The 23805-nt window shown below is 34.5% G+C and overlaps 2 protein-coding genes and 1 pseudogene across 3 annotated transcripts; all 3 read left to right on the forward strand.

The window, feature by feature from the left end:
• The first annotated feature begins 4233 nt into the window (after nucleotides 1-4233).
• On the forward strand, nucleotides 4234-6654 carry LOC111466393. Of its 2 annotated transcripts, none has more exons than XM_023111025.1 (4): nucleotides 4234-4553; nucleotides 4719-5366; nucleotides 5729-5804; nucleotides 6106-6654. In XM_023111025.1, exons 1-2 carry the CDS (start codon nucleotides 4376-4378, stop codon nucleotides 5171-5173), a joined length of 633 nt encoding a protein of 210 aa, XP_022966793.1. In that variant the 5' UTR covers nucleotides 4234-4375; the 3' UTR covers nucleotides 5174-5366; nucleotides 5729-5804; nucleotides 6106-6654. The 2 variants fall into 2 exon arrangements, with proteins under 2 accessions (XP_022966793.1, XP_022966794.1); XM_023111026.1 differs by having other exon boundaries at nucleotides 4719-5095; nucleotides 6105-6654.
• A 4634-nt stretch (nucleotides 6655-11288) lies between these two features.
• Nucleotides 11289-13534, forward strand: LOC111466391 (plant intracellular Ras-group-related LRR protein 3-like). The gene is made up of 3 exons (XM_023111023.1): nucleotides 11289-12251; nucleotides 12351-12517; nucleotides 12633-13534. The coding sequence occupies exons 1-3, from the start codon at nucleotides 11592-11594 to the stop codon at nucleotides 13279-13281; spliced, it is 1476 nt and encodes a 491-aa protein (XP_022966791.1). The 5' UTR covers nucleotides 11289-11591; the 3' UTR covers nucleotides 13282-13534.
• Nucleotides 13535-22109: 8575 nt separating this feature from the next.
• On the forward strand, nucleotides 22110-23067 carry LOC111466320 (annotated as a pseudogene).
• The last annotated feature ends 738 nt before the right edge of the window (nucleotides 23068-23805 follow it).

The following is a 23805-nucleotide window of genomic DNA, read 5'->3' on the forward strand; positions in this document are numbered from 1 at the left end:
ACATTTTGAACCTTTTGATGCACATTTATCAAAAAAATAATTTATTGAGTCATGATTTGAACGAAACTGAAAGTATGTATTTGGTGTGATGTTAAACACGTCATATGAAAATCATTTTTTTAGCATGAAATTAGCTGAAAATGATACATGATTTAATGTTATGCATGTTCATACAAATTGAACTATGAATTGATTTGGATATGAGATCAAGACTAGGTATCCATGTTAGGTCGCTATGTTATGTCTCTATTCCATGTGTGAAATTTTAGTGATTATATGGAGAAGATTAAGTGTTTGCCAACTAGCCCCTAATCGTAAACCATACTTGATTATCAAAGGTCTAGATAGCTACAGAACTGACTTATGATTGTACCATGTGGGGGCTACTGGGAAGTTTGCCAGTTAGCTTTTCTACAGTGAGTATGTCACGAGCGACAAGGGTCCACAGTTGTTCCTTAGAGTTGGTTGTCCTTAGACTTATTTGTTAATGCAGGTGAGTTTAGTGGTTATACGGGGACAATTAAGAGTTTGCCAACTAGCCTCTAATTATAAATCTGACTCGATTGTCAGGAGTTCAAATAGCTATAGAACTGTCAAATGATTTTATGACATGATTTGTGCTCTATGGAGATTATCAAAAAGTTTGTCAGTTAGGTTTCGTTCAGTGAACTTGTCATGAGTTGTAGGACTCCACATTGTACCTTAGAGTTGGTTGAGCCTTAACATGCATGAATCCTATGAGGCTAATATCGATGGCGTACCTCAAGAACCTAGAGCTATGATGATGAAAGAGACCAGTAGAAATAACTAACTCGACAACCAAGAGAACTTAAGAAAATTTCGAAAGTTGGAGGTCCAAATAAGACCGAGAACCAAGAACCAAGAAAATATATTTATAATGAACTAGGAACAACGAGTAAGTTGCTTACTGAGTATATTTTATATATTCATCCTGCTACTTTAAAATTTTCAAACAACGCATGATGGAGCTATGGAGTTTTGGGCTAGATCAGGGTCTTGTACCCCTTTGATATGTTTCGAGATTTCATATACAACCTATGACATGTTTTTGTGTGTGTCGTTGAAGTTGTCATGTTGCAATGTAGTTTTAAAAGTTCTAAATTAAATTACTTCACTAACATATTTTTAATTACTCAAAATTATTTCAAAAAGATAAATTCCTTAAAAAATATATAATATATTTTGAAAATAACAAAAAAGTAATTTTAACAAAATCCAGGCGTCTAGTCAGCATTGACGCGTGGAATCTCGTACGACAGTGAGAATCACACTAAAACGACAAACCCATTGCGTAAACGATCCCCCAACCCATAGACTTGGATGAATAGTTGCATCCTCGACACCACTGAGTCAGCATTCCGATTCATCGAATGTTCTGGTGGGCCCATGCCACGTGTAAAACAGATTTTTTAAAAGCTCAACCCTTTTTAACCACGCAATCCCTTTCCCAAATGCAAATACTAACGCTACCTCTTCTTTTTTGTTACTCTCATTCTTATTCTTTTTTTTATTTACTCTCATTTTAAACATTTCAATAAATTTAAATATCCAAAAATATTAAAAATTGAAAAAACATATATAAGATTTACGTTCGCGGGCGATGATCAAAATAATTTGGACTATACAACCTAATCTGTTATAGTTGTGTCGGGTTAATTTAAAAACCAAAAAAATCATCCAACACTTCCACTCGAACAAAGCACGTCTCCCCGTAATCGAGGCTCGACTCCTTTGGAATCTTAGTCATTTTTTACTGCCTTCGTACCTTCGAGGAGGCTTGACTCCTTTTTTCTTTTTGGAGTCCTTTGTTCGACATTCGAGGATTTACCAATCTATTGGCACGGCTAAGTTTAGGGCATGGCTCTGATACCATGTTAGACGAACACGACTCTCCACAATGGTATGATATTGTCCACTTTGAGCATAAGCTCTCATGACTTTGTTTTGTGCTTCCCAAAAGGCCTCGTACCAATGGAGTTAGTATTTCTCATTTATAAACTCATGATCATTCCCTAAATTAAGCCATGTGAGACTTTCATCATCCAACAAGCTTGACACTTATTTGCTTGTATTATAATATATAATTATTTAAATTAATGTTTTATGTTTATCTCATTTAAATTAAATTAAATTAAAAAAACCATTTTATTTAGTAATTAGAGATTATCCTATTAGGATAGAAGAACATGTAAACGTGGAGAATTATCTTTTAAGCTTTTAGTGACGTGGGAATAATTGGATGAGTTGGAAAATGAATTATTTATGCAGAAAAATACAAATAAATAAATAAACGTAAATATAATGTAATTGGAATCTGATTTGTCCAATTATTATTGGTTCATTTTATCGTTACATCATACTACCTTATCTAAAGGGTCACTTTTATATTTTGTCACTTAATATGCACAAAATTTATTAAAATTAAATAACCAAAATATTATCCATTACCTAACAAATTAAAATTTTGAAAAATTAATTAAAATAAATTGTTAAATATGAGTGAGAAATTTTTATAAATTATGTATTTATTAACCAAATTATGGTAATGAAAATCTTAATTTATAAAATTAAAAATTAAAATAGTTGTTAACGAAGAATTAGAGATGTTAATATAACTTAGAATCCAGCTAAAGTAGCCTAAACAATCCAAACTATAAAGATTATTTTGAGTTAGATTTTCTTTTTCGATTTGAGTTGGATTGAATTTTGAAAAATAAAAAATTAAAATCAATTCGCGGATGACATTTTTGTTTGGACAGATCCGACCAACTCAAAAATTGGGTTACAACTAAACTCTACTTTTAAAATTATTATGAAAAAATAAAAAAATTTAATAGGTAGGTTAATTTAGTGGATTTCTTTTTTAAAGAAAAAAAAAAAAAACAACCTGATGATCCGATCCAATCCAATCTTCTTCTATTTTCAAATTGGATCGGGTTGTGATCTCTAGTCAAATTACTCGAGTTACCAATCTAATTAATTCAAAATTTCGAGTTGGTTTAAAAGATTTATTCAACCCAACCAATCTTTCATTTTTTTTTGTTGGGTTGAATGTAAACTCTATTTACGTTGATGGAATCAACAGCCTAAACAGCTCGTAATTTTTGGTGGGTCCAAAAGATTGCTCGACTCCGTCCAACCTTCTATTTTCAAGTTGAGTTAGGTTGTAGGCTTAATGGAATGGTTCGAGTTTTAAGGTGAGAAGGAAAGCCCCGGGAAACGGGCCCAGGCGCATCCCAGCGGTCAGGCAGCGCCAGCAAAATGGCAATGGATCCCCATGCCCCCCCCCCCCTCTAATTACATGAAAATGACCCCTCCAAACTCTAATCGTGGCCTACCCCACGCCTCTCCCCATAACCCCGCTTTTAGTGGATCATATTTGCACTTCAACGAATATCCTTCCACCCTTTTCAACATAATTTTTCTTTTTCATAATATAAAATCCTAAATTTTATATAACATTCCAACTCACTGCGTCAACTCTAAAGGTTCGAAAATTCGTCTAATAACTAGTGAAAATTTCAATTTGGTGTCACAATATTCCATTTATATTACTCTATTTCTACGTTCTTGAACTTCAAAAACCTCTCTTTTTAACTTCAAAATTGTTTTCAAAACTCCCCGAGTCGTAAATTTGGGTCAAAGAATTCCCAGAAGAGTTAAAAATTTATGTTTAGTATAGAAAAACGATACCCCAAATTGTGTGGATAGATCTAGAAAGATGTAACATCTCGATAATCAATACCTCTAATGCTGTTGACTTAATAATTGTAGCATCACAAAGATGTTCGGTTAGATATTTAATTTATATTTAATAAATACATATATATTTTAAATTTTTTATTAATAAAAATAAATTACCAAGAAATTATTTAATGGAGAGAATATTAAATTATGGAATAAATAATTTCGGCACATAATGGTTAAAATTGGATAACACGCTATGCCACGTAGACTGAGAGCAACTGGGTCAAATTGACATTTTATGCATAACCGTATTCCGTCAAATTCAACAGAATAACTGTTAACATTAACGACGTTGACGTTTAACAATATTCCCGATTGAAGGAATCTTTAACAAGAGATTATTGAATACAATTAACGGAAAAGAAATAAATAAAATCTATAATCGAAGAAATTTGGCCCATGGAATTTCAGTTAATTACGCTTTTGCCATTACGAGACGGAGCAATTTCTTCTATTTATAGTCGGCAAGGCGTTCCAATTCCAGGCTTGGAGAAGCAACTCCAAATCTTCTTCTTAGGTCTCTTTTCTCCACATTCTTAGTCTCTCCTTTTTCAATCCAAATTCGACTGATAACTTTGGCTTCAAATCCAAGAAGCGAAGAGGAAAAATGGTTGGAGCCTCCCACAGCGCCGGCGGTATCGCCGCCAGATCTGATAGAACTGCAACGATTAAGTTTCTATGCAGTTATGGCGGCAAGATCCTTCCTCGTTATCCGGATGGCAAACTTCGTTATCTTGGCGGTGAAACTCGTGTTCTCGCTGTTGATCGCTCCATTACTTTCTCTGGTTAGAATTGGTCTCTTTTCCGACTTTATGTTTCATTATCTGTTCATTAGTATCGCGAATGTTGTGATTGAGTTTTGTGATTTGTTGATTTCGGAGTTCGTTGTGTAATTTAAGCCTTGATTTGAACTTCTTGAGAGTAAGATTTATGATTGTGTCTGGTTACAGAACTGTTGTTGAAGCTGGGACAGTTGTGTGGAACATGTGTGAGTCTTCGTTGTCAATTGCCTTCAGAGGATCTGGATGCTTTGGTATCGATAACCTCCGATGAGGACCTAGCGAATCTCATTGAGGAATACGATCGAGCAGCATCGCCGCCGTCTTCTTTGAAGATCAGAGCGTTCCTTTCACAGCCTAAATCTGTGAAAAAAAGTCCTCTCTCTTGCTCCTCGGCCTCTTCATCATCGTCGTCGTCCTCAAAATCTTCGTCTCCGACAACTGCTGCGTCCTCTCCAAGGATCCCGACGCCGGTTCCTGATCATTGCTTCCACCAGATCCCAACACCAGTGAGGTTTTCGTACCGTCTCAAGAACTCTCCGTCCAAGGTTCCTCACTGCTCATATTATCCTCAAGGGAAGCCTAGCCATGTCTACCTTATCCACAATGGAAATCACTGGCAATAACACCAACTAGAATGAACGGAACCAAAGCAAACATAAATATAAGATATAACGAAATAGAAGATGGAAATTTCAAGCACCAAAAAGGATGTATGATGTAAGGAGACTGTATAAGTCGCTAAGGATTGGTTTTTGATCCATTAGCCATCAATGAAATTTGGTTCTATTTCGTTTTGCAGCCATAGCTACTGTGACGGTGAGTTTCTTCGTCATTGAATTAGGATCCCTTCCCAACTTTGCATTACAGCTTCCATTATCATTAGGTCCGTCAATCACGTTTGTCCTCTCTGCCAGTTAGAGTCCGAGCTCTATGTCCAGTGTTGGCATTCCGAGTGTTCATAGTTTAAATCTGATTGTTGCTTGAGCACAATACCTATTTCTCAATCCGGTAGAATTGGCATCATTATCTGTTCTTTCCTTCCATCATTGTCTTTCAAAGAGTTTTTCTGTTCGTTTTTCTAAACTATTATGAATGTTGTATGATAGATTACAATTTCCTTAGTCTCTGATCAGATAGACGATTTATAGATTATAATGAATACGAAACTGATTTTGCAGGGTTAAAGAGATGACCACATTGGATCAAACTATAAGTTGAAGACTAGGGACTGCAGCTGCGCTTCAGCAACTGGCTGTAAGATCTCCGTCCTAGCTAATATAATATCATTCAAATATGTATGTGCGTGTTCGTTCATAACTTCTGACATAGAAACTTCCAGTTGTTGATTCTATCAATCCTCTTACTCAGTCACTGGAGGCCATATGTATATGTATGTTCATAAGTATTGGTTCCTTTTAGGCCATCGTTGATTCTTCCAATCCTCTTACTCAATTACTGTAGGCCTTCATTCTCACACACATATTTCTTTCTGGTTACAAAAGACCACATGAATTTTATCATTAACATGTGAAGTTCATAAATATTTCCATTTCAGGTACATGTGAAGAAAATCTGGTATTGTTCGGAACCAGAGGTCAATCAGTGACGGCGTTTGCTCTGTTTTCTGTATCTTCTTTCCCAATCACAGGTACACCTTTCTTCTTTCCCATTCATTATAAATGAAGTAGGACAAGAGCATAGTCTGGAAAGTTGGGGGAAAATAACACCAAAATTTAAAGACCTCAAATAGGGAGTAATATAATGATAGTAGTAGGAGCAAGTTGCAAGCTCCTATGGCGTGGCGATTACGATGGGGTTTGATTTGTTTGTGTTAGGAGATTGAATCAATACCATGACTGAAAATTGGAGGAAAAATCCAAAGTTGACAGCAGGAACAATGGCTGAGAATGAATTTGGGGGACCATGATGAGATTGAGATCAGGATCAGTTCAACTAATACCGAATGGAAAATTTTAAAAAGAAAAAAAAGAGGAGGACGGGCCCCACCCCTACCATTAAAGATAAAGACTTCTGGGTTACCGAATCTAGTTGTGTCACCAACAGGGAAACCGATAGGAACCAGTGGAAGGGAAGGCTCTGGAAATGGAATTTATGTTTCATTTCATCTGAAATAAAATCCCAGATCGTAAAAGAAAAAGAAAAGTTAATAAATAAATAATTTAACCCTAAACCCTATAATGATGCAATGAGGTCCAACACTAGCTGTTGAACTCAAAAAAGGTTCCAATAATAGGGTGGAAATTGATTCCATTCTTCGAAATAGCCATTTACAAAACTATTTTCAACGGCACCAATATTTTCATTTTTAAAAAAGTATAGAATTTTCCGTTCTAATTAAGAAAAAGGAAGTTAACATGTGCGTGGGCCATGTACACTTTTGGATGCAAGAATATATGTGTTGTAAACTTCACATTTATGTGTGGCGCGTATATTTGATAGATTACGGTTATGATTATTAGAATATATGGGAATGACTTATGAACGTTAAATTAAGTGAATTTATATCAACCTAACCAAAGTATTATTTAGAAAAGTTTCTATAATACTTTTGAACTTATTAAAAAAAAATAAAAACATAAAAGTAGAAATATTGTAAGGGCAAGAGAAAAAGATGTTGAAGGTGAATGAGTAATTAAGAATTTGGGAGTGGGTAGTTTATTCCAAAATGTGAGAAACACCATCAATCATATCACATGAACCCACACTTTTATATTTTTAAATTTTTATTCATTATATCTTTTTTTGTCTTTATGCTTGCTTTTTATTTTAATTTAGGCATTAATTTATTTTTCCAAGTATAATATTTGAATGAGTAAATAAAAAAAAACATTTTAATTATTATGCCCTGAATGCATTTTAAAATAAGATGGGTGTTTTGAATTATTTTGTTATCTTTTGTTTCTTTTTGTTTTTTTTATTTCATAATGCATTAGGATTAGTGAAAGTGATGATAATGTTCAGATAATGCTGATCTAATTCTCATTGCTGATGGATATGGATATGATTATTATTTATATTATTATAATTTAATTGTCTATTTTCAACACATCATAAATAGTTCGAAAAAACAAATGTAAATTTGACTTATTTGGTGGACCATACATAAAGTAGGAGTTAGATGAAATAATAAATCAGTGCTCTGATAAGATGATAAGGTTCATAATTTATGTCATGGAATAGAAATGGCTTCCAACATCACCTAATCTCTTTCAACTGTGAACCCATAGCTTCATAATTGGCAAACTTTGGATTACTTAATGACTTCATTTTCCATTTTTGTGACCTATCAAATTTCCAACCTCAACTTTGATCACAAAGTTACACTTTGATTATCATATTTTCTCCTTCAAGACCCATGAGTACGTGATGCTATGTTTACGTATGAGCATATTAGAATATATATACATATTTATCTTATGAATATGCAAAACAATTTGTAACATTAATTCAGATTATTCATAATATTCGTTATGGTTACATCATGATAGGTTTAAATACGAGTTTCTTGGAATATATACATTAGCTTATTAAGCATTAAAATGAGTAACACTAACTCAGCATGTGTAATTGAACACAAATTAGTATTTGTATTCGTATTGATTTATGTGGGGGTGATGCAACATCTAAAATTTACCCTATAATACTTTCTCAATGTCTAAAGGGCTAGAGAGCTTATAATTGTTCTTGTTCTTGAATAGCTTTTCAACTTATTGATCTTGTTGGATGGACTCTTAGTTTGTCATTGAATCTTCAACTTGTTCTTGAATAGCTTTTCAACTTATTGATCTTGTTTTCATTTTATAATGATACGTATACGTGCATCATCAAAGTAGACCAATCACATTGATGTGCAAGTTTTGCTTATTTACATTCTTCCCCCTGAACAAATTTTAATATTATCGTATCCAATTAAGAATATTTAGCATAGGTTTACCAAATATATCATATTTGACTTTTATTATAGGCAAATATCTCTTATTGACCTTTCTTTTTCATATCTTTGTTTAAAATGCGAATTCCCATCGCTCCAATAAATTATTGATTTTTTATTTAATTATATATTTTCTATATTCTAGAATATAGAAAATATATAATATCTAATCAAATAGTAAACTGAAATATCACACAATCTTGTGTGATGGAGGATATTTAACCTTCCATTATGGTTTACCATATGTATCTTTGACCTCTTATCATAAGGAAATACTATATGTATCATATTTGAACTTTTATTATAATCTTGTATGTTGGAGGATATTTAGCCTTTCGTAATTATCTTGTATAATAGAGGATATTTAATCTTCTATTACAGTTTACCATATGTATCATATTATATCTTGTATGAGAGGATATTTAGTCTTCCATAAATATCTTGTCTGATGGAGGATATTTAACCTTCCAACATATGTATTATATTATATTTTGTATGATGGAGGATATTTAGTCTTCCATAAATATCTTGTCTGGTGGAGGATATTTAACCTTCCATTACAGTTTATCATATGTATCTTTTACCTTTTATTATAAGTAAATATCTTGTATAATGGAGGATATTTAGCCTTTTGTAAATATCTTGTATAATGGAGGATATTTAGCCTTTCGTAAATATCTTGTATAATAGAGGATATTTAACCTTCCGTATCATATTTGAAATTTTATTATACGCAAATATTGTGTATCTATTTCTCTTTTCAATTCTTCTGTAGTTAATTTAATTCGGTAGATGAGTGTAAATAGAGAACTTTCATGGGGGAGTTTTAACAAATATTCTCATAATATCAAAGCCTTAAGGTGGGGTGGTTTTAACAAATATTCTCATGATATCAAAGCCCCTTCGATTTAGTAACCCGAATCTTTGGAAAAGCTAATTTCTCCCTCCCCTTGAGAGCCAAGACATGTTAGGTTGATGGAACTCTAGTTTCACCCCCTCGCTTTGAACCAGAAACCTCCATGGAAAGCAACCGATCAACGACTTTACTTCTACTCTCCTCTCTCATCGAAGAAGCCATTGTCGTCTCAGTTGGTCTCTCCACTGCACGTGATGTTTGTCTCGTGTTGGAGACGACGTTCAGCCATTGTTCAATAGCTTGTGAAACATTGATAAAGTGCATTGATTTCTTCATAGACAGGACACTGATTTTTCAACTTTTCTACCAAATGGCTCTCACACCTCTTCCAATTTTGAGTTGTTCTAGCGCTCCCTTAAATCTTCTAACTCTATTTCTATGACATTCATAGTCACTAATCACGGTCGCACCCATGGAAGTTACCCTACTTCCTTTAGCAACCAACGAGGTCATTCTCATTTTCAAAACAACTCTTCCAATCGAGGGCGAACCCACTCGGGTCAAGGTCATCGATTACCTCATTGCCAATTATGTTACACCGAAGGACAGCTAACCGCTGCAACCAATGGTACACTCGAATCGATTCTGCTCATACTCACCTTTCTAAAGCTTTCAACATTTCTTGGACACTAGCTTTAATCCATATAACTGCCTAAAAATTACACAAATAAGGACACTGTGATTGTAGGAGACGGAACATCCCTACCTATCACTCAAATAGAGAACTTTTATCACCTAATAGTAGTAAATATTCTGAAAGAAATTCTCTTATAATTTTTTTTTTTTTTTGGGTGGTGGTATCATTCCACTATTTCCCTTTCTAACTTTGTCTCCCACGGCCATATTTCCCTTTGTTTTTCTTCTCCAAACCCATTTTTTCAATCCGTTTCATCTCTCTAATATTTTATAAATATATAAAGATAAATTTGAAATTACACTTCTGAAATGAATATATCATATTTAATTAGAGATCATTATTTAAAAATAAGTCATTGAAAACAAGTATTTGATTACTTGAAAAAAAAATGAAAACGTTAATACGTTTTGTTCTCATCTCTTGAAAAAAAAAAAAGACAGAATATCAGTACTAAATACTAAACGGGGAAAAAAATAAAACATGAAAACAAAAAAAAAATAGAAACAGAAAAATCAACAAGAAAAAAAGTGGAAAATTAAGCTGAAGCCATTTATCCGACTATTGAAGGCGTGTCAACAAGATAATAGAATATCGTCAGCTAAGTACTACTTTGTGAAATATTGTGCTAAAATAATTATTGAAAATAAAAATAAAAAATAATAATTAAATGAAATTGTTAATTTCTAAGTCTAGAAATAGGACAACGAACATTGAACCATACATTAGATTGCAAATGGGAATGGGAATTGGAAATATTCAATTGTTTTTGTTTTACTAAGTCTTTAATTTAGTGGTTGCATGCTTACATCCTCATCAAAAGTCGTCGAAGAAATATTGCTTTGCCAATTAAAATAAATACATTTATATAAATTCGACTTACCTTTTATATTCCTAAATTAGGATTCATTTCCGAACATGATATTGTTTGAACTTTTATTTACAATTCCAATAATAAAAAATCACTTATTTAAAAAAAAAAAAAAATCATCTGCATACGTAAAGTTTTTATTTAAAAAATCTAAGATTACATTAGCAAAAGAATTTAAATAATTTCATAAAGTAAAAAAAACACTATATATTAAGATTTTCAAAAATAAGATAAGATTATTTCACAGAAAAGAAAAGAAAACAACAAAAGAATGAATGGAATCATCACAAAAATTGAAAAATTAAAACATGATCCAACGTAGCCTAATCTCCTCAAAGTAATTGAAACAGACACAATTTCAATGGGTCAAATTATTCCATAATTCAGTATCTGCATTATTATTATTATTATTAACTACAGTTTATAAGGTTTAAATATCATTTTATATTGTTTTAATCCACCATGATTGAACTTCATATATAATTTAAATTTGGACATTAAGAATTTTCAACGGTCAACCTCATAACTTCCCTCAGTTTTCTTCTCTAATAGCCCTATTTCTATTTCTTTCATCATCTTACAGAACTAAGCAAGCTCAAACACCCCCTGGCCTTTCCTGTCTCTTACGCACTCGCAGGTAATTCCAGCAATTGCCCCACCGTTGAGAGATGGATTCTATTTCCGACCACTTTCCTATCCTGTACTACGCTCTTTACCAACTCGATTCTATTTCTGGTACATCCAACTTACAGCTTCCTCCCAAAACTAAACAATCGGTACTCACCCAGTTTTCACATCTCAACAATCCTAAAGTCTTGGCCTCTATGATCGAAGTAATCCCCGACAACCTCACCAACACTCTGTCAGCCCTCATTTCACTCGGCCCACCCCCCGATCCCTCCGCTATTGCAGCCGCTCGTGAGAAGATCATTGAAATCCAATCTGGACTCCAAAAGAGTCTACAAGAGATGGAGGCCGAAGGCATTGATGATCTCGTTGAGAGACAGAACAAGCTGAGAAAAGCAGCAGAGAAGGAAACGCAGATTTATAAGATGGTGGATAGGGTCGTGGAGATCCATGAAGCCTATAAGAAACAGTTGAGTTCCGCCGAGGACCGTCTCGTCGGAGTTTATGAATCGGCTGCTGCAGAGTTGGAAAAGGAGACCGACTTGGACGTTAACGAAGAAATCATTAGAATTTTGAAAGAGGCTGAGAGTGGTGTGGTGGAGAAGGTTGACCTTTTTGGGCAGCAAATCAAGTTTCTTCCTGAGGAGTTTGGGAAACTTCGCCGATTGATTGAGCTTAATCTATCGCACAATCAACTAAAGGTAATGTTCATATTCTAGCTCCTCTGTTTTTCCTTATTCTGGTCAACTCCCTTATGATATCCCTAAAAGATTGACTGTTTCTTGTACGTGTGGAAACAGGTTCTTCCTGATTCTATAGCTGGGCTTCAGAAACTAGAACGCCTGGATATTAACTCAAATCTTTTGGAGTCAATTCCTGATTCGATCGGGCTATTGGTTAATTTGAAAGTTATGAATGTAACAGGAAACAAGCTGTGTACGCTTCCTGAAACCCTTACTGGTTGCAGGTAACTAAATCACTTTTTTTTGGTTTCTGTTGTCAACCAACAGCACCTGGAAAATGATGTTGAGTTTGCTCTAAGTTTTGATGGTTTGGTGGTTTTTTCTTTTTCATAATTGTAGTTCGTTGGTGGAGTTGGATGCAAGCTTTAACGATCTACGAAGTTTGCCAATAAATATTGGATATGGATTAGTTAATCTTGAAAGGCTATCAATCCAACTTAACAAGATATGTTGTCTTCCTGCGTCGATATGTCAGCTCAAGTCTCTTAGATATTTCGATGCACACTTCAATCAACTCCATGCTTTGCCTCCTGACATTGGAAGGTTAACGAATCTTGAGGTGTTGATTCTCAGTGGTAATTTCTACAATTTCACAGAGGTTCCTGAATCAATCTGTGATCTCTGCAACCTAAGGGAGTTAGATCTTAGTGACAACCAGATCAGAGCTCTTCCTGACAGATTCGGGCGGTTGGAAAAACTATTGAAGCTTAATATGGATCAAAATCCACTCGTGATACCTCCAATAGTAATTGTTGACAGAGGGACCCAAGCGGTGAAGGATTACATGGACATGAGGTGGGCTGATTTAGTTGCAGAGAAACAGAAGGCTATGCATGAGGCAAACATGCCTCGAGATCAGATTGGATGGCTTGCGCGGGGATCCTCCATGTTCAGTAACATAACTTCTGGGGTCGTGCAAACTATTTCTGAATACACAGGAGGAAGAACTGAAACTCACAAAAACCCATGGTTGTATCAACAATTGTGAGTGGAGGAACCTATGGTCTTCTTCTTAACCGGATTTCTAAGAAATTTTGTCTAAATATAGAAGTACAATACATAAATACACACACATAATATATCGATATATATATTTTGCTGCAAATACTACTGGACTCTGTACCTATATGGTATAAATTATGCTTCTATATGTAAGAACTCAATGTGGAATCATCAACCATACTCTCAAAGCAGAAACGTTTTAGAAATTGAAATAAAACAGTTGAAGAGAGATTCATGTACAGTTTCTAAACTAAAACAATTATGTTTCTGTTTCTACGAAGTATACCTGTGTTACCGAGGACTGTTTATGTATTGTTTTTGCCAATTTTTACTAACATTTTGAAATCTAATGCTTTGTTTAGAAATTGTCCAACTATTTTTTATACAAAATTAAATATTTGCATGTAGAAATTCTGACATGTACAGCAGCATTAATTGTAATAAGCCATAGAATAATAGTTTCTACAAATTTTTAAAAGGAAATGACACAAAAAAACTGTTTCAATCATTATCCTTAAAACAAGCCACTCACTGAATTCGAAAGCAATATACTGATAGAAAACAGAAAGTAAACTCTATTATTAAACGGACCAAAAAATTTGTTGTCCACTCCGATAAAAGAAAAAGGATAAAATAAAATACTTGTATTTGTAATGTTTCAAAACTGTTCTATTTCATCCTACGTACCTTTTCGCTGAATAGAGAGGAGAATGTCCGTGTGAGGAGGATCCATGAAATAACCTTTCGAGATCGGAGAGGATCTTTTCTTTTGCGAGCGCACTGACGGCCAAAAAACAATAGATTAAAATATGATTTGGGTACTCGTAATTCTAGTTCCATCATTGCAAAATCATTTATATTTGTAGTTCCTCAATGTTTAAAAAACTAAAAAAAAATAGTGAAAAATGATATTGTTCACTTAATCGTCAATTACTTGTAGTTACTTAGTTCTATCGCATTAAATTAACAAGATTGACATTTATCTCTATTGACTATTGTGTGAAAATTAGAGAAGATAGGGTTAGAGTTTGTTCAATTGCCAAACAGAAAAAAATAATATCGAAAATTTTGAAGATGTAAAGTTTTAGAGACCAATCCGTAAAGAGAAAATAGAGCATGGAACTACTAATATGTTGTTGCACTCGAATATACCACACAATAAACGAGTAATCGATGGAATAATCGATGGTAGCTAATAAACAAACGCTTAATACATGAGAGGAACCTCAAGATCAGACAACTCGGCTAAAGAAATTTCATCAATTATAAGAAATGGAATGAAATTCATACATTCGGACAAAATCAAAGGAAAGTATCAAGCCAAAAGTTTTTTACGAGTTGAAATTTCTTGCAAATCAAATCTCAGAACAAATCAATTCGTCACAGATTGACATCACTCGCAAACCAATCATCGGTTCAGGAAATTAGAAATTGCAGATGGCAAACCTCGTAGTAAGAATTACTCAATCACATAAATGCATTGGAGACGAAAACCGTGCAAATAGAAAATTCTTGCAAATCAAAATCAAAATGCATACAAATGCTCAAATCTCATATCAAATGTCAAGTCGCCAAAATCGCCCGCCACCATCACCAATTGAAAGCTAAAGCTCAGTAAAGGATAATAGAAACTGAAGACGACAAACCTCAGAAAAAAATCGCAAGAAGTTCTCAATCACAAAAGTGCAACAGAGATGAAGATCCTGCAAACTGAAATTTCTCGCGAATCACAAATAAAAATTCAAGCCAATGCAACAATCTCAGAGCAAATCACAGGTTGCAACAGATTATCACCAATTACAAGGCATGCTCAGTGAAGGAAAAAGTCGCAGTAATTGCTCTATCACATAAATGCAACAAAGATCAAAATCATTCAAATAACGAACAACGATGCAAGATCACGCAATTCCTTGCTTTCGATTAAACACTCGAACTTGAAAAACAACAATCATCAGTCGAAAACACAGAACCAAACAAATTCAAGTATCATCAAATCCCCAAGAATTAGTAATCCAATCAACAATCAGCAATACCTGTACAATAATAAAAGAGATCGGAGTCCCCCGAACCGCGTGCGGGAAAACGAAAAAAACAACCCTCACTTAACCGCTTCACAAGTTGCCCTTATATACATACGTTATTAAAATGACTAAAATACCCTCCTCCCAAAGGCCTCTCTCCCTCATAACCAAACAGCCCATTCAGAATCTTAAAATGGGCCCAAAATGACTAAAATACCCTCCCATAGGCCACTCTCCCTCATAACTAAAAAGCCCATTCAGAATCTTAAAATGGGCCCGTAAGTGGGCCATCAATGTTATTGGGCCGGCATAAATATCTGTCGTCAATAAGGCCCAAGAGGGGCTATGCAGACAAAAGTCAACTCCACCGGAAAAGGGCAAAAAAGAAAATAAATAAATTAAAGGAGAGAGGCATTACTTTTCTTCCATTTCTCGAGAAATATAATGAAGGGAAAAGTGATCAAACAAATAGTCAAACTTCAAATCAGGAGAGTGACAATTGTAGCCGTCAGATTACAATGATCGCAGGGCCCAACATCAAATCACAGCCATGGAAAAGAGGGGCAAATCTGAAGAGTTGGACGGTCAGGGCCAGATTAATCCTTCACTTCCAACCGCCACGTGTCAACTATAGGTTTGAAAAGTATTTTTTCCATTTTCCAAGGACGCGTCCCTTCATTCCTTGAAACGATCAGAACCGTCTACTTGTGGACAAGCATATCCTCTGATATGGCGGCGTATCTACCCAATCCCCCCCCCCCCCCCCCCCCCCCCCCCCCCCCCCCCCCCCCCCCCCCCCCCCCCCCCCCCCCCCCCCCCCCCCCCCCCCCCCCCCCCCCCCCCCCCCCCCCCCCCCCCCCCCCCCCCCCCCCCCCCCCCCCCCCCCNTTAATATAAATTATCTATCTAAAAAATCTTTTTACAAATTTTATTTATTTGTCTCAATATTATTATTATTATTATTTAAAGAGTCTCCATCATTCTTATAAACAATATTTCGTTTCTCTCTCAAAATCAGCTGTCGGACTCTAATACTATTTATAATAGCTAAAGCCCATTGTTAGTAGATATTGTCTTATTTCATAATTTTTTTCGTACTTTCTCTCAAGATTTTGAAACATGTCAAAGATAGATTTAAAAATGTTTCGTTTATGTAAGAGAATTAAAATATATAAGTAAAAACTAAAGCAAATTAATAAACGTGTAAAATGCAAATTTTTATTGAAATGATTAACGTTTCTTTTAAACTATTAACAATAATGGAGGCAAAGGAATAATAAAACATAAATATTTTTAAATTAAAATTTGTTGACAAAAATATTTTTTTTTAGTCTATAGTTTTAATTTAAAATATAAATTATATTAAACTATTTTAGATATGAACATGTTCCATAAATATTCTCTAATAAAAGCAAAAATAAACTTAGTGTTACAATTCAAATTCAATAGCTCGGATACTATCACGAGATCAACTCAAATCATCAATTGGAAAGTAGAACGAAACACTGATAATGACGTAAGAACTTCATCCTAACAAATACTTTTTAAAAAGTTTAAGAGTAATCATGAAAAGAAAAGCCCAAAGAGAATAGGCTAATTGTGATCCCATAATTGAAGAGAGGAAGGAGTGTGACTAAGGCGAGGCAAACCCTAGATACCTCCCTCTTCCTTCCTATACACTGCACTGCATTAAACATTCCATATTTCTTCCTCCTCGCTTGAACCCAATAATTAATTAATGGTTGCAGGTTTGTTCTTGCACGCTTGGCCTCTATCTTCCACGACATTAGTCTGTCCCGACCAGCCCCCCCTCCCCCCGCCCCTAACTCTTCCTCTGACCCCCCATTAACATGAACCTTAAGCTACAAAGTTAATGGATGCAAATACATTATTACCCCTCCCCCCCATTAATGCCCTGCTCCCAAATGCATTTCTCTGAAAACGACCATACCTTATAACTCAACGCTCTAATTCCGACATGGGTTTTAATTTTAGTACCCTGACTCGGGGTTGAAATGGTAAAATTGATAAACAAGAGGAGTTGCCATTAGAGGAAGAGAAGGGAGGGAGGGATGGTTGTTGTTCATTTATGAAGAGAGGGAACAAAAGCTGTGGCCTAGGTCGGGATTAGGGTTTAGGGTTTGAGTGGAAGTGATGCGTGGGGGCAATAGACTAGGATTTGTTTGCTGCTGGGCGGTGTCTAAAGGGGACAAACTCATTACCTTTTCTCTTCAAATCTCTGTGTTTTGCAGTTCCCTTTTCATTTCCCTCCCTTCCTAAACCCCCACTTTCTCTTCTCTTTCGATTAATTTGGATCCACAAATTTTTTAGACTCCAACAACTTTAACCAAACCATGAACCATTTTGGTTCGGTTGTTCGGATTTGTATAACATGACCACGTGGCGTATTTGTTCTAATCTTACTCATTCGTAAAATATTTGAATTCACCACGTAATAGTCTCATCCTTCTCTAATTTGTAATACCCTAAGTCCATCCTTAGCAAATATTGTCCGTTTTTGCTTGTTATGTATCGCCGTCAACCTCACAGTTCTAAAACGCATTTACTATACAGAGGTTTCCACACGCTTGGAAAAATACACAATCCACCTCTTTCAAGGCTCAGTGTTCCCACTAACACTTCTTCTCCCCTGACATGAGGAGGAGAACGAAGCATTATTTTATAAAAGTGTGAAAATCTCTCCTTAGCAAATGATTTTAAAACCGCAAGGTTGTCTATGATACATAACGATTTAAAGCGGACAATATTTGTTAGAGTTGGTCTTAAACTATTACACAAGGTATAAGAGGCAAGTTATAGTTACAAGTCGGAGTAGGGTTAGACTCTTTCAGTAGACACATTTTAAAATCTTGAGAGAAAGTCTGAAAGGGAAAATCCAAAAAGAATAATATTTTCTAATGTAGGTTTGGCTTCTAACATAAATTTTTTTTATAAAAAATAGTTTGGTACAATTTCTAGTAGAAATATTAATTACAAATCAACTTCAATAATTCCATATCTATGCTTCTGAGAAAAAGTACTAAAAAATAAATAAATAAATAAATAAAAGTCTCCTTAGCACATAGGACTTTGTACCATTACAGTATAATATTTATTTATTTATTTATTTGGGATTTTCCAAATTGTGACATTAATATGAAAATCAAAATGAAACTTTTCTTTTACAATCATATAAATATGATTGTGGTCTCTATACAAAAGACAAAATTGTGATGTTGCTTTCAGAAAATTCAACGCATGGTGGGCCACACGTGCCTGCCAAATATATGGTGCTATCTTATTATATTAAAAATAAAATTATCCAAATTATTTTTAATTTTTAATTTTTTAAAAGAATAGAGAAATGATCTATCTAATAAAATAGATTTATTATATTAAAAATACTTATTATATTAAAAATAAAATAGATAAAAAATGATAAAAAATGCGTCCTTATCATTTCTCTATTCTTTTATCTTTTTGAAAAAAATAATTCTTTGAGACAATTTCTCAAAAAAATAATAATAATAATAATTTCGTTTAAAGATTTAATTTTTTAAAATAATTACAAAACTAGAAATTAATTATTGTACTTTTAAATTTGTTTAATTATTTAAGTTATTAAATTTAATATCAATTAATTAGTTAGAGAATACCATATTTATAATTTAATGGTTATAAAGTAATAACAAAACATTAAATTAAATGCTCTTACAACTCAAAATCATTACAGTTATCCAATATAATCGAGAAACTGGTAAAGTAACCAAGAAATATTGTCTTAAGCTCAACCCATTAATTCTAATATCTATTTTTATTTTTATTTTTATAGACAAGGAATAACTTACAAAATTATATATAAATTTTTTATAATTTCTATTAAAAATGTAAAATAGCCAAAATCAATAATTTTAATATTATAACTAAGTCCACGTATTCATAATATATATATATATATAAGGACAAAAATGGAATAAAAAAATATAATCTTATCTTTAACATCATTTTAAATATTTAAAGAAAATAAATCTTTTACCACTTCTCTCACCGTGGTGAATTAAATTGAACGTCTTTAGAATGGGTAGTTATTTTTATTTATAAAATATCTAAATTATTTTTCTATGTGAACCAAAAAACATCAATCATACAATATATTTCAATGAATATATGAAAAAAATGCGATTGAAATTATTAAAAGAAATTTCAATTCATGCCACGTTGATTAAAAAATGAAGTTTTATTGTTATAAATATTTTGTGGATTTGAAGTTATTGTATTTTATTAATATATTTTTTTTATTTATTTTATGTTACATTGTCCATTATTTTAAGGCCATATAAAATGATGTATGTTATATATGTGAGTAGACTTGAAAAATGTAGCAAAAGAGCATTTGTGTTTTTCGAATGACTAAGTTTGTTTGCAATTCTATAGAGTTTAGGTTGCATATAGAATGATTCAAGTTCAACATGATCAATCTTGTTTGTGGAGTGATTCGAATAACAAACAATTGTTATTAAACCAGAATCATTCAAGCTAGACATGGGTCGATCTTACTTGTGAAGTTATTTGAATCTCAAATAATGTGGTTGGCCTGTTAAAATTAATTTTAAAATGGAGTAATAACTTAATAACACAAGCATAAGAAGCCCAAATCATATAACACTTGAAAATCCAAACGATTTGAATTCAAACTGAAAAGAAATGCAGAAGAAGATAGTCTGGATGGCCTGCAAAAGCGATGAGGAACAGGATATGGTCTGGTACGACCACTGAGTCCTAATATATTTGGCGTTAAGAACCGTTATTAAAACCCCACCCCAACCCAACCATCGCTCCACAACATCCATCCCCTTCTTACATTAATTCCTTTTGATTCCCTTGTCTCTCATTCGATGAAAGTGTCCTACGTTAGTTAACTTAGGGAATGGTCATGGGTTTATAATCTAATAATATACTCTCCATTGGTATGAGGCATTTTAGGAAGTCCAAAGCAAAGTCATGAAAGCTTATGTGGACAATATCATACTATTGTGGAGAGTGATGTTCGTTTAGCATCACCAATCACCGCCATCGCGCCTGAGGTGGGTGGTGGAATTTGGAGAAGTTGGGGTTGGGGTTGGGGTTGGGGTTGGACGTGTGGCTGACATGTGTATTAAAAAGGGTTTGCAGAAAGGTTTTGAAAAAAGTTTGCAGTGTTGCAGACCCAAAAGGAAGACGAGAAAAACATGTGTGAACATTTACCTGTCTTAAAAAATCAAAATAAATAAATAAATAAAATACTTAAATTCAATTCATGAGTTTTCGGTAGATTTATATATATAATATATATATATTATTAAAATTTAATTAAATATTTAAAAATAAATAAATATGGGTTTAATAGTTGGCTTTTATTCAAATAAAATATTTAAATAAATAATGAGAACCACCCAACCAAAAAAATTTATAATTGAGTTTCTAATATAATAAGAATTATCTAAATTTAAAGGGCGCGTTTTTCTTTAGAAGAAAAAATCGTAAAAAAAATAAAAAGATTTATTGTGATCAAATTGAGACAAACCCTCTATAATAGTTGGTATATATGAGGGTCGCTCCCTTCTTGATGACGGTAATATGTAGGGTTTGTTAGAAAGTCACACACTAATTTCTAGTAGTGTATTTGTCCATTACGACAGTGTCCATGCCTTATGATGAACATATGAATTATGCTGGATTGAGGTCACTCCTTGAGTACCGAAAACAAATAGGTTATCGTAACACCATAGAAACTCATAATTGACGAGAGTTCGTTGGACTAAATGATGAATGGGTTCTTAAAATAAAAAATTTCTTCGAGTTGGATAGAAAATTGGGCAATTTGAGAGCGGGATTAAATGAAGTAGTTATAATGTCATTAGTTTATGAGGGTTTTATTGGCATGACTTTAATACTGAGGTAGATATAAACTTCCACAATGATATGATATTGTTCACTAGAGTATATGCTTTCGTAGCCTTACTTTTGGCTTCTTCAAAGGTGTTGTACTAATCATGATTTTTCATTTCATTAACTAATGTCAAATTTCAGTTGTGAAATCTCACATCGGTTAGAGATGGGAACGAAACATTCTTTATAAGTATGCAAAACCTTCTTCTTAATAGACGTGTTGTAAAACCTTGAGGGGAAGTCTATAAGAGAAACCCTAAAGAAGACAATATTTGTTAGTGGAGAGCTTGAGCTGTTATAAATGATATCAGAGCTAGATAATGAGCGTTATGATAGCGAGAACGTTGGGCTCCCAAGAGGAGGTGAATTGTGAGATCTCACATCAACGAGGACGCTAATCTCTAATTGGGATGGATTATGAGGTCACAAGGGAACGAAATATTCCGTATAAGGGTGTGAAAATATCTCCGTAACAAAAATGAAAGTGGGATAATATCTACTAGCAATGACATATGATTAAGGAAATAAAAAAGGGCACACAAAAAATGGAGTAGGATACAGAGAAAAGGCCAAAGGAGGAGAAACAACTTCTGAGCGCCGCCAGTGTAATCATTCTGATAGATTATGACAATTGCTGTCTTCTCCAACTTCCCATAAAATAATTAATTTTAATAAACCCCCTTCCTAATCCCCACCTCTCATACGACGCCGTTTTCAACCTTACTAATTAACCATTCTCACCAAGATTACCGTTTAATTAAACGACGTCGTAAATTTCTCTATAAATTTAACCCCAAGCTGTGATTTCACCGTATCAATGCACGAGCGTCTAACTCGAACCCATACAGTTACTTTCTGTTCAATTCATGGAGGAAGCATTACGGCGGCTCAACGGAATGCCTTTACCGGCGTCGCAGTTCGACGATGACGACGCCGCCGCCGCCGCCGCTCCCACTGACACCCGTAAGAAACCCATCTCCACGGTTAGTAACGCCGACCGTCGCATCCTCCGCGAGGCTTCCGCTTCCGGTGCGTTGCGATACCGTGGCGTGCGGCGTAGGCCGTGGGGTCGTTATGCAGCTGAGATACGAGACCCGCACTCGAAAGAGCGGCGGTGGCTTGGTACCTTCGACACGGCGGAAGAAGCTGCACGTGCTTATGATTGTGCTGCACGTGCCATGCGTGGACTTAAAGCTCGTACTAATTTTGTTTACCCTCCTCCTCCTCTAACTCCTCCTCCTCCGCCGCCTTCCCTCTCCGATCAGCTTCTTTCGCCCTTAAACTTCGCCAAACAATCGTCAATTCCTCGTCGTTTTGATGCGTCATCGTTTGACTATCATGACCCTCCGTCTTTCCTCAACATGCTTCTTCCGTACGACGCTAACTTCGTCTCATCTACCCCTCAGTTTCCTTCAATAGACGACCATTTCCCATGTCCAAAACCGTCTTTTACTTCTCCCCCTATAACTGAAAATCCACCTGGCGAGGATGATTTCTTATGCGATTCCGAGTTCATTCCAAAAGAACCGTCGGATTCCGGTCTTCTAGAAGAAATCATTCACGGTTTTTTCCCTAAACCCACGAAGAAGTCACAGAATCCACAACCGCTAAACGTCGTGTCCGACACGAATTACCACCAAACCGGGTTTCAACAGCAACAAACCGGATACTCGTACAATTACCAAACAGGAGCGGCTCAGTTGGGGAATTTGAACCAGCCGTCTTGTGGGTATGGGCCGGAGGAGCCGGCGATGAATAATGGAGAATATATGTCGGTAGCCGGAGTTCTTGAATGCTTTTACGGCCAACATGCAGAATGTTTAAGGTTAAATTAATTAAACTAATTAATTTGACAACGTGTCACGATTATGGGTTTGTATACGTGGCATTATTAATTATAGAGGAAAGAAACAAAGGACATTATCGTATTTTGCTAAGCTTGACTTTCATGTTTGTAGGGTTTTAGTACTGTTGTAGCTTTTTAAAGATAGCTAAAAAAATGTTCTCTTTATTTATTGTATTTTCTATTGTGGTTTTGACTTTTCAATTCGCAACCTACAAACCCTATACGTATATCACCAATTTTTCTAATTTGAAAGGTACACCCGAATCACTCTTTTGTATAGGGTTGACTTTCACAAAAAAATGGTATAATTGTGAGGAAAATCCATTAACACGTGGTCGAGCGAATCATACTTGCACCTGTCTTTGTGCAAGGCGAAGGTAAAGCAATCTAACATCACTTTAGATAGTTGTGGAATCGGTGATGAAAGGGTAACAAAGATAAGATTTATTAAAATAACGTAGTTTAGAAGATAGGAAAGATGTGTGTATTGATGCGGTTAATGGAGCTTACCGTTACGAGTAGAAGTAGGTTTGCATTTATTAAGGATATGTTGATTCGATTAGGGTTAAAGACGAATAGGTGAGTAGAAGTAGGTTTGCATGGATTAAGGATATGTTGATTCGATTGGGGTTAAAGGCAAATAGGTGAGTAGAAGTAGGTTTGCATTGATTAAGGATTTGATTCGATTAGGGTCAAAGACAAATAGGTGTTAAAAT

This window comes from Cucurbita maxima, unplaced genomic scaffold (assembly GCF_002738345.1).
Source record: "Cucurbita maxima cultivar Rimu unplaced genomic scaffold, Cmax_1.0 Cma_Scf00031, whole genome shotgun sequence".
Taxonomy (NCBI): Eukaryota; Viridiplantae; Streptophyta; class Magnoliopsida; order Cucurbitales; family Cucurbitaceae; genus Cucurbita; species Cucurbita maxima.

Excerpts from the sequence above, each read along its gene's own strand:
- LOC111466393 (XM_023111025.1), top strand. The coding sequence starts at position 4,376 with ATGGTTGGAGCCTCCCACAGCGCCGGCGGTATCGCCGCCAGATCTGAT. Across the intron at positions 4,554-4,718 it reads TCGCTCCATTACTTTCTCTG|AACTGTTGTTGAAGCTGGGA; the intron begins GTTAGAATTGGT and ends GTCTGGTTACAG.
- LOC111466391 (XM_023111023.1), top strand. The coding sequence starts at position 11,592 with ATGGATTCTATTTCCGACCACTTTCCTATCCTGTACTACGCTCTTTAC. Across the intron at positions 12,252-12,350 it reads TATCGCACAATCAACTAAAG|GTTCTTCCTGATTCTATAGC; the intron begins GTAATGTTCATA and ends GTGTGGAAACAG. Across the intron at positions 12,518-12,632 it reads GAAACCCTTACTGGTTGCAG|TTCGTTGGTGGAGTTGGATG; the intron begins GTAACTAAATCA and ends TCATAATTGTAG.